This window comes from Eutrigla gurnardus (assembly GCF_963514095.1).
Source record: "Eutrigla gurnardus genome assembly, chromosome: 6".
NCBI classification, from domain to species: Eukaryota; Metazoa; Chordata; class Actinopteri; order Perciformes; family Triglidae; genus Eutrigla; species Eutrigla gurnardus.
The window spans coordinates 16054221-16065754 of record NC_139920.1 but is presented as its reverse complement, the minus strand read 5'-3'; the positions used below and the strand labels follow the sequence as shown (position 1 = coordinate 16065754).

Sequence of the window (11534 nt, the reverse complement as noted above, 5' to 3'; positions counted from 1 at the left end):
GCGAGAGCAGGACGCCGACGAGCCGGACACGAGGAAGAGAAAGTCTGCCCTGTTGTCCCTTCATCCCTTGTACTTCCGCACGGTTGTGATGTCAGTCTGCCGGGCGGCCGCGGTGCTCCTGTGCGCGCTGTTGGCGGTGACTCGCGCCCGCAGGAGTTCCCCGGAGCAGGAGGACGTCCAGGAGAAAATCAACAGCGCCAGATGCACGTCCAGGTGCCTGACTCTGCACATGACCCAGCTCACCGCTGCCTTCAGACACCTCCAGGTACCTACAACCACGTCGTCCCTTATTGAAGAGCGTTTACCGACCCTCAGCTCATAGATGACCACCAGTATATCTACAGAATAAACGAGAAGTCATCAAATAAAATGCTATTTACCACTTAAACCCCAGTCTAATTACGTTAGGCTAATGAACCGTATGCATGTAGACTGTTTTACCCTCAACTCTTCTTCAGTTTCTGATATCTTCTGTATTTTTAGACCAGATATATTGTTTGTGGTATTATTTATTTAGCTGTTATTATTATTATTATTATTTGGGGGAGGGGTGGGGTGAAATGAACACACATGGGGTAGGCTTGAGCATCTTGAATCAATCAGGTGCAGTCAAATGGAGGCTAAGTAAATCAGCAGGGTCGAGGTTTAAAAATACTTTCTCCTAATCCACTGACATAATGACCTCAGTGAATTCAGCAGTAGCTACAGTACAGGAATAACCGATTCTACTCCCAGCGATGCATCTAATCATAGGCATTAACTTTAAATTGCATCATGACATTTTATTAAAACATTGAAACATCACATGAATAAGTATATTACACTGAAAAGAAGAAAGAGAAGGAAAAAAAAGCCACACTGATATCGCTACACCTCTGACCTCCGATCGTGTGTGTCACTCTTGTCATAAACAGTGTTGCTTGCTGAAGAAATATATAATGTAGTCAATAAAAGTTTGTAGTTTGATCAAAAACTTTTTTATAAATTGCAATTATTTCCTTTGTATGGTACCTTAAGAAACAGCACAGTAGAACTTACTACATAAATAATGAATCAAAAGAAACAAAAGATTTAATTTGCCATGTGTCAGTACTCAAGAGGACCAAAGGCACCCTGAAAAAAGTAGGTTGCTGGTTTAAGTTGACAAAATGACCCATCCTCGGTAAATCGCTGGCCCTTGTTCTGTCGCCTTTGTAATGAGGAATGTGATTAACGGGGACATTAGGACGTTACCAAGTTTGAAAATCCACTTATCGTTAACAGCTTCAACATGTGCATGCTGTGCAGTGGGTGGGAAAGTCATTAACCACAGAGTTCAGCCTCAGTGGCTCTGAGGTGTGTAGAAGGGAGTGTGTGTATTTATGTGTGTGTGTGTGTGTGTTTGCATATGTTCATGTATAAAACAGAGGTTTGGTCTGGTCCGCGTCCATCCAGAATAGACTCCAGGCACCTGTGCATTGGGTAATGAGGGTGGCCCCTGGATGACTCTAGTAGTGAGATGTGTGTGTGTGTGTGTGTGTGTGTGTGTGTGTGTGTGTGTGTGTGTGTGTGTGTGTGTGTGTGTGTGTGTGTGTGTGTGTGTGTGTGTGTGTGTGTGTGTGTGTGTGTGTGTGTGTGTGTGTGTGTGTGTGTGTGTGTGTGTGTGTGTGTGTGTGTGTGTGTGTGTGGTGGGTGTGTGTGTGTGTGTGCGTGCGTGCGTGTGGTGGAGTTTCTGGAATGGAGGTGTGAGAAAGCGAACGTTTGGTTTAAACTTTATGAAGTGGAGTGCAGTAGTCAGATGTTAAGCATCAAACAGCAGCGATGGAAATGAAACCAACTGACTGGGAGGTAGCCAGATATTCAGTTTCCACTGAGGCTTGCATTCCATCCCAATTATTGATATCGCAACAGCGATTGTCATTGTAAGGACAATGACACACTGTTTAGTAGCCCTCAGTTTTGGCAATGTACCAAAAATATTCAAATTGATTGTCTCCACATTGTTTTAAAGATGAATTGCATGCAGGTAGCTTGTACACTTTACACTCTCTTCATATTGAGTGTCCATTCTGGTTTTACCGTGCGTAGACGACGATGACTTTACGCTGGCGGGAAGCATCATTTCAGCTTCTTACCCTCACATGAACACACTTACTATTTTTAAAGGAGCTATGGTTATTATAATCATTCTCAACCCAGTCCCATGCATGGATGTCCTTTTAGCAGTTCAACCCGTGTGTTGTTTTAGAGACCCTTTTGTCTTTGCGTGGCATGCTCTAACAAGGACAGACACAGACGGAGAAGAGCAAGTCTCAGAAAGTAGAGCATCACTCGCTCCCTCCCTCACTTTTTTAAGCACTGGCCTGATCACAAAACAGGCTGATTTGATTCACTTGCCTGAATGTCAAAATGTCTACAGATTGATTTTAATTAAACATATTGGAACTATATTAAATTTGACATCGATGACGATAAAATGTATTTTTCAGCCTTAATCCGGATACAATTCTTTAATAACGTGTGGCTTTTGTCCAACTCTTGGCATTAGCTGACATCCATGGCGTGTTTCGACTTCCAGGATTTTCTGACTCTGTCCGCTGATGTCTCTGAACAACTTACCTGGTCACAAAATAAGAAGCAAGAAAGGAAAGAAACATTACGCTATCCCACTTTGTTTGGTGAAGCCTATTATGCAGCAAAATGTTAATGTTAATTCACAAAACTTCATAAAAGTACTTTTTGAGGTAAACTCACTCACTTTTACTCACTTGAAGAGAAAATGGGCTGATAAGTGAATGATTCCTTAAAATGAATAATTTCTGCTTTCCGTCATTGAAATTTGCGTTGTGCAGTCGATTAAATGATTGACATAAATTAATGGCAACTATTTTCGATTAATTGATTATTTATTCATTCAGTTATTTTCTAACATAACATAAGCTCTTCCAGCTTCTCCAATGTGAGGATGTCATATCACTGTAAAATTAATATCATTGGGTCTTTTTCATTGGACAAAACAAGACGTTTGGAAACATCTCATTGGGTTCTGGAAAGCTGAGCGTTTAAAAAAATGTTAATGTGTCTCTCTAGAAACTCATTTTATGATATAAAGCGACACTGTGAACATTCGCCAAATTAAAAAGAGCCTCTAAACTTTGAGCAAACAAGGAAACAAGTTTCTCCCCGGCCACATCCTGGGGAACGGCATCGCTCCCTGAACCTATTATAGACAGTGTAGCAGAACACAGACTGATTAATGGGAGAGAGGGACTGTGTGTTAGAGCATTCATTCATTTAGAAAACATGTTTCAACAAAACAAAAAACTTGATAACAGCTCCGACGATAACATCAGTGATCGCAAATGGAGCTTTACTCATCCTCCTCCGTCACCACTCAGACATAGACACACAGCACACATTGCTTCCTCTGGCTTCATGTGGGTAAACCCTGTGTTTTTGGCTCTTTCTGTGTGTCTGTGTGTGTGTGTGTGTGTGTGTGTGTGTGTGTCTGGCTAGTGTGTAGCCACTAGAATGTGAGTCACCGGTTTTCTATTTACACCTCTCTTTTTGCTTCTTCTCTGGGTTTTCCACTACTTTCCCTTGTATGGTGTAATAGTGTAATTATAGATGTGTGTGTGTGTGTGTGTGTGTACACATGAGTATATATATGTTCTGCATGTTGTCATATTCCCAAATTCCTCCTTGATGCAACCTCCTAAAAATAATAATAATAAAAAAAACCTTCAGCCTCGCCTGCAGAGCTGGATCTTTTTTTGCACATACGTAGTCGATCAGATTAGACGGCGTGTCTTGAACACTCACAGGTCTGTGGTGCTGATGAGCTGGTTAGCGGTTCGAGCCAGGGCCGAGGGCCAGCGCCAAGCTGAATGAACTGCCTGTGTATTCATGTTTATGTGTGTGTGTGAGAGTGTGTGTGTGTGTCCCCCAGCTGCTCTGTGGTAGGTAACTCCAATCAGCCCAGAGGTCAGTCAGCCAACCAGTCACGCTCTGAAAAAGACCAGAGACAACGGTCAGGTCAGGTTGCACAGAGACAGACGGGGAGATAAAGTCAGGTAGACAGATGCAGTCAAGCACAAAGACAGATGGGGGGGTGGAGAGCTGTGAGGGTGAGCAGCCAGGTAGACGCACAGACAGGTGTAACAAACATACACGAGGACAGACGACTTTGGCAAACTCATACACTGGCTAAGAAGTGGACTGACTTGAGGCAGACAGGCAAGCAGAGAGACGGGCAGAAGGGCGGGAGACAAAGGCTTGTTTGATTCACCCCAGAGATAAAGCATCTACCTCTTTCTGCGGCTTTGTGACTGCCCTGTTATTTGAGCAGCAGAACCAGGGATGGATGGTGATAAAACTGTGGCAGCGTAGGAGTGACTCTCACCTGAAACCAGGACAAGACATTCCAAGACGGTACGTTACAGCTGGAATGGCAACGCATTCAGCGGCATGCCTTTGTTCTTTAAGCTCCAGAAAGAGAGAGAGACCACATAGAAACCATGACCGCATAATATATATCCGACACAAATAAATGAATTCTTCTTGCTACCGGTGCTCACTCTCGTATCTGTACCCCGATTATGAAGCTGCCGTCTGCAGCTGGTTAACCAAACTGTCATATACTCTTACACATGGTTAGGTTCAGTCAAAGTTGCCAGTTTGGTAAAACTAAGTTAACTTCATTTATGTAGCCGATGTAATAAATTATTGTTGACTTTAAAAAAACAGGGAGTTATGTGTGAGACTGTTTCTTGGTCAGAACATAACTTCCTGGGGTCTCCACTGGTTGCCAGGTAACAGGTTTCCCCCTGGTAACAGTCCTTGTGTTAAGCTAAGATTGCTAACTTCTGGCCGTAGCTTCCTATTTAGCCCAGATATGAGCGGTATCAATCTTCTCATCTAAATCTCGGCCACAAAGCAAATAAGCTTATTTTCCAAAATGTTTGAACTTTAAAAAAAAAAAAGGATAATTTAGAGTATTTTCTTTGTCGATGTAGTTTCACCTTTGCTGCTGTTTGAAGCGAACCAAAACAGAAAGACGGATGCCGACGTAATTGTCGGATGAGGCAAAGTTCAGGACCGTATAACAGTCACTTTGTTGTGACTCTTGTTGTTTACAGGATGTGGGGCACCGCAAACACTAACGTTGACACACACACACATGCGCGGAAAACACCCACGCGCACACGCACGCAAGCTAATTAGGGGCTTCTGTCGGGAACGCTCGGACCTCAACGTGAGTTTTTTCCGGAAGGACGTCATATTCTTTTGAGTTGGAAACTCGCCGCACACTCACACACACAACACGTACACACAACACGTACACACAACAAGTACACACAACAAGTACACACAAACGTAGCTGTGATTGCTTCTGGTGCATCTGGGTGTGATTAGCAGAGTTAATGCCTCGTGTTAAATAGACTTTATAGTGCAACTCACCGCAAACACTGACCACAACACACACACACACACACACACACATATGATATGTACGCACTCTCTATCTCTCTCTCTCTCTCTCTCTCTCTCTCTCTCTCTCTCTCACACACACACACACACTCACATTTTATCGCTGCATCTGGCACAAGTGTGATTTATGTCTCACTCTTTCGAACACTGAAGGGTGTGTGCAGCTGTGCGTATGCGTGTTGGCCGTGCACATGTTTCTGTGTGTGTGTGTGTGTGTGTGTGTGTGTGTGTGAGTGTGTGTTTCCATCCCTGCCTCTTTCCTGGTGCTGCATCCAGTAATATCAGGTTGTTATTCTTCAACAACAACAACTGTGGACTTAGCAGTCATCAGAGCCATGTGTAAGTCCTTTAGTGTTTCTCACCATAGGTCAGTTCTGGTTCTGATGTGTCTCGTCTCTCAGGGTCGGACAAAGTTCCCCTTGTGGAGCCCAGGATGGGAAACGTGTTTTTACTGTTGGTTTGGAATCCAGCCATTAACCAACATTAAAATGAAATACGATTTTTGAACGTTTTCGGTCTAAGTCATAGCTCATAAACTGTGTTGAACTGACATTCTGTATATACATTTCATACAAGGCGTCTTGTCGGCAACAGTGTTTTTGTGGAACATTTTCTGATTTTTAAATAGATAAAGATACTTATTTTGTAAATAAATACATCATCTACAACTTAATCCATAATTATAAAGTATAATGCCACATTTCTAAAAGTTAAATAAAAAAAAACATATAACTCCAGCCAGACAAACAGCAGTCAGCACAATTTATTGCGTCCTGTTTCACAACTGCTATCCACCACTCCTAGCTAGTCTCCTATTTATTTATTATCTTCCACCTTCTTTTTCTCCATCTCCCTCTGCTCTTTTCAACTCCCTCCCTCCCATTTCCTTTCAGTCTCCCACATCAGACTGCTCTCCTCTTCTTCCAGTCACCTTCGTCCAGTTCTCCCTTTCTTTCCACGATTTTTTCAACATCTGCAGCTGTTTTGACACACACACACACACACACACACACACACACACACACACACACACACACACACACACGCACACACACACACACACACACACACACACACACACACACACACACACCCTCCAAAACCCCACTCTGACCACCGTTTAATAGCCATACTGCACACAGGCCCATCTAAACTGCCTTGATTGGCTCTGACAGCAAATATGTCCCATGAAATTGACTTAGGATCAGTGTGCATATGTGGTCATCCATGTGTGTGTTGCACAGGTGGCTGAAGAGGAGTGACATAGAAAGGGGGATGTTATGGCAAAAGAAAGAGAGCGTGAAAAAGATTTAAGATAGGGGATGAAGATGTGAGGCCAGCAGGGAAATGAGCTTCACATCTCCTCAGTGAAAATCTGGAGATGTTTAACCGTCCTCAGTTCTTTGAGTGGAGCGTCTGCAGCGTGTCATCAACATCATTTTCAAGTCCTCTCCTGTCATTTCCAGAAGCTGGCAGCAATCTGGAGAGGCTTAAAAGGGAGAGTTGGAGGGTACAAATGAAATACACAAAGAATGACAGATTACTCCCTTGCATCCATTTTTCCTCCTCCAAAAGAAAGACAGGATTGTGATTTGATGAATTAACCATCCCACCGGAGAACAGACTCATTCAACCCACCTTGGTTGAGCAACAATTAGTATTGCAACAAATATTGCATAAAAAAATCACAATATCACGGTAATTTATTCATTAATTCCACAGCACTATATATAATGTTGAAAAATGTTCTTTTGTATTCTTTCTTACTTCCACTCTTCAGCAGTCATACAGAAACAAACATATATTTGCCTGTAAGGAGCCGAATTGTTGTATACTTACTCACCTATACATTGGTTCCTTACCCTACTGTGTATATATATACCATATACCATATAAAAACCCAACCAGTCCATACATTCCAGGAGTAAAGAGTAGAGTTTAGAGAGTTCTAGTAAATATGGGGAATTTGTAACAAAAGCCCAAGTAATAAAAGCAGTGAATTATATCACTCAAACAATTCCCTGAATATCACAATTCTGCAGCACTAATGCAACTTAAAGGTACCATGTGGAGCTTTTTAAAGAGTGGATCCCATCACATTATTCCACTTATGGACATGTTGTAAGAAGTAGAAGACTGCCAGCACTGATTAGTAACTGGATTTTAATGTCATTGACATTAAACCATTTCCCTGGATATTTGAATAGTTCAAAAGGAAAATAGCCATTGTTGTTAGTCTGTGGGGCCGTAAAGTGTGTTATTCCGTAGTAGCCCTTAGGCTGTGTCGATAGGAGGAAGGAGAGAAAAGCAGAGGGCAGATGAGAGAGGTGTTTTTCTATAGTGATACCATGGCAGCCACTGTGAGTGTTTATCCTCTCATCCATCCAACCCTCCCCACAGACTTGTTAGTAATATATTCATCAGAGAATCAACCATTAATCGTGTGCTCTACTGCCTTCTTCTTCTTCTTCTTCTTCCCTCTGTAATTTATTTCTATAGGAGGCTGGTTTTGCAGCGGCCCCAGCATTATCCCTTTTTAACAACTAGGACAGATTACAGTTAAGCCAGTTGTCCACCCTGCCAATACTAATTTAGTCTTAAAGGCCTCCTAGCATGGGCAAGAAATACACTTGTATTTCTCCCAAGATTTGTCTCCCAATAATTTCACAGACAGCATTTCTAAACTGAGCTTAAGTGTAGTGGTCTTTTTTTTCCAGATCTTGATCCTGATTTTTATTATACTCCTGATGTCTCTCTTAAAACTAACCACCTCGTCACTGCTGCCAACAGCTGGACAACCAAGGCAGCGGTGAGCAGCTGTAGCAGTGGACAAGAACGAGAGTATGAGAAGAATGAGGCAAATAAAACTCCTAGAGAACTTGGAGCTCTGACAATTTTCACACGTAGCGGCTGGCTCGTTTGCCAGTCTCTGCAGAAAGCCGGCGTGACTAATGGTTTGTCAGCTTTGGAAATGGTCAAAAACCATGAGGCAACCCTCACCATCTTACAGTCAGAAAGAAGCTTTAAACTGTGTTATCCGCCAAGCACTTCTTTAAAAGTATAATGTGACAAACTTCAGGTCTGTGTTGACAAATGACAAAAATAACTTGACGAGCCTCAGCGGTCCTTGCTTATAGTGTACAATATTACATTGTTCCTGCTGGTTTACTCAGGGACATCATCAATGTCTTCACCTCGAGAAACCCAGAACCTCCTCACATAAGTCAGACCACGTGGGAAGGACTCCGAGGCTTCTCAAAATAGCAAACCATGGCAATGAACAAATCATATATTTCTTTCTGTCTAATACACTTTTTTTCCACAACAATATGTCACAGCCTTAATCTTGCGCTTACTTCGGGAAAAGTCCTCGACTCTTCCAACAACAGTAAATTCTGTTAAGTCATCTTCATACATCAAATCCAATATAGCTCATTTAGCTGCTATGTTGCCAATATAGTCAGTATGCATCTGTTTTAAATGTTAAGAGTGAACAAGTCAATTCAGCATCTTCTGTACCGTGAAAGCCCTTAACCCCTAATCTCCGACCTTTAACCTCTGCACTGTTACCCCAACTCTAACCCCCGTAACCCTCATACCAGAAGCACAAAGGCTACTTAAAAAGAGGAAAAGCCCTGAGGTGTGTGTGTGTGTGTGTGTGTGCGTGTGTGTGTGTGTGTGTGTGTGTGTGTGTGTGTGTGTGTGTGTGTGTGTGTGTGTGTGTGTGTGTGGAAAGAGATGAGCTTCATTCAGACTAAATACAGCATGCTCAGGAGAGGGTTTAGGAGTCGTTAAGAGGGCTTATCCACACACACACACACACACACACACACACACACACACACACACACACACACACACACACACACACACTTACTCCCCGGAGATACACGCACACACGCCACAGACAGATACACAACTGCACACACACCGGTATTGTAATAGTTGTTTTGATGTTGGATGATGTCATCATGATTGTGCTGATGATGACAAAGCGAAGACCAAGTTACTAATGCAAGTGAACTAACAACCGACAGGAGTTTCAGTTTGCATTTAAATGGTAAATGGTAAATGGCCTCATTTATATAGCGCTTTTCTCCAAAGCGCTTTACAGGAATGACTGTCACTCACCCATTCACACACACATTCACACACTGACGGCGGAGTCAACCACGCAGGGCGACAGCCAGCTCGTCAGGAGCAATTGGGGTGAGGTGTCTTGCTCAGGGACACCAGGCACTCAGCTAGGAGGAGCCGAGGATCGAACCAGCAATCTTGCGGTTGCCAGCCGAACGCTCTACCTCCTGAGCTAAACCCCCCGTTTTATTAAATTTAAACAATTTTAGTGTTCCAAAATTTCCAAAATAAATTGAAAAAAATAAAATAAAAGCCCCACTAATCTAACTCAAAATAGGAACTCAAAGATTCTGTAACATCCAAACTGTGAAGCCAAGAGAGTTTATGGTGCTGAAATGATATTATTATTATTATTATTATTATTATTATTATTATTATATGGATTTAAATGTTAATTTATGAATAAGTCGAATGACAATTCATTTTGATTAATTGGTCAGGTCGATTAAGTTGTATACATAATTGACTTAATAAGGGGAGGTTTATCATCATTGTACATTGAATGTGTTTTTGAGCATTATTTTCAATGTTAAACTGTTTTTAAATTAATCAAATATGATCAATAGAATCAATAATGAAAGGTATCATGCGTGTATACATAACTTAATATAGAAGGTGGTTGTCATCTTGAGCATGGTATTATTTGTTTATGTTCATTGTAACGAGATGTCATAATTTCACAATGATGAAATTATAACTATTATGTCCATAATTCACACGCCTTTTATTGTGTTATTGGTTAAATTTCCAGCTCGCAGCACTGTGTGGCCTCATGCATTCAATATCAAATATGGATAACCACACGTTTCTTTAAAGGCGTTTAATTGGGCTGGAAAACACATTTCAAAAGGTTGAGAGATGTGTGGACGAGGGCTTGGTTTGGTTGGTCTGTATTTGTGTCCCTGTGGTCATGAGATGACGTCTCCCCCTGTCACGGTGGCTAAAGCAGCCATGTTTACCGGTGGTCTTGACTCACTTAGCAGTAACTGTACACACACACACACACACACACACACACACACACTTCTCACCAAGTGACGCGGTCTCTGTCTGCTTCGGCAAACACAAACACAGTGTGTTAAGTCATTCTACACCTCCGGGATAATTATGTAAATAAGAGAAATGTTGAGTGTGTGTCTGGGTGGTTTGCTCTGGTGATGGTGACCTTTTACTAATAATATTTAGCTTTGTGTCTGCTTGTGTGATGTATTTATCATCCAGTTTCATCATTTCTGTCTCTGTGTTTGTCTTAACCCTCATCCTCTCTGCCTCCTTCCAGAGTGACCAAGTTCTGGTTTGGTGTGCAAACCACAGACGCTGCGCGCAGGTAAATATTCATACGCACATACTCATTCACTTCCAAACATATTTTACTAACTTGCATTTGCAAAACATGACTCATTATGGGCCTAACCCCTACCCTAACCCTGGTCTTAAGCCCTCTTCGATGAAGGCCTGAAGACCAGGGGTCCTATGGGGGTCCCTTTTGATGCACTAGAAACTCCTACTGGGTAGTTTGAACAAAACATCCTCCAGCACACTGCAAGAAAACAAGAATGTTCTGGAGGCAAATACAAAACACACTGCCAAAGGGCTCCAGTGGAGCATTAAACACAAGTAAGGCTTTATGGGACGTCATATTATGTATCATGTCTGGACTCTAGCCATGATACAGACAGACAAGGATTATACCATTACCATGGAAACTATGGGTTTCTAACACATCCCTCAAACGCATTTCTGTTGAAAAGTTTAAATCAGTGTGTGATGCAATTAATCATTGCAACAACAGCATTGTGCTTTGTGCTCCATTACCATCGAACTGTCACTGGTGTAATGGTCCAAATCCTGGGACAAAGTGATTGATGATTTGAACCTGTCTGCTCTTTTTTGGCTGTAGTAAGAATAATGTAAATGTGATGACACAC

The 11534-nt window shown here is 42.1% G+C and overlaps 1 protein-coding gene across 1 annotated transcript in view; it reads left to right on the top strand.

Moving 5' to 3' along the window:
* The window catches only part of anos1b (anosmin 1b), a 41579-nt gene continuing 30045 nt past the window's right edge, over positions 1-11534 (top strand). Inside the window, exons 1-2 of the mRNA XM_084012263.1 lie at positions 1-265; positions 10886-10933. Coding sequence (XP_083868389.1) covers positions 89-265; positions 10886-10933 — 225 coding nt within the window. The 5' untranslated portion in view covers positions 1-88. The remainder of the gene's footprint in view (positions 266-10885; positions 10934-11534) is intronic.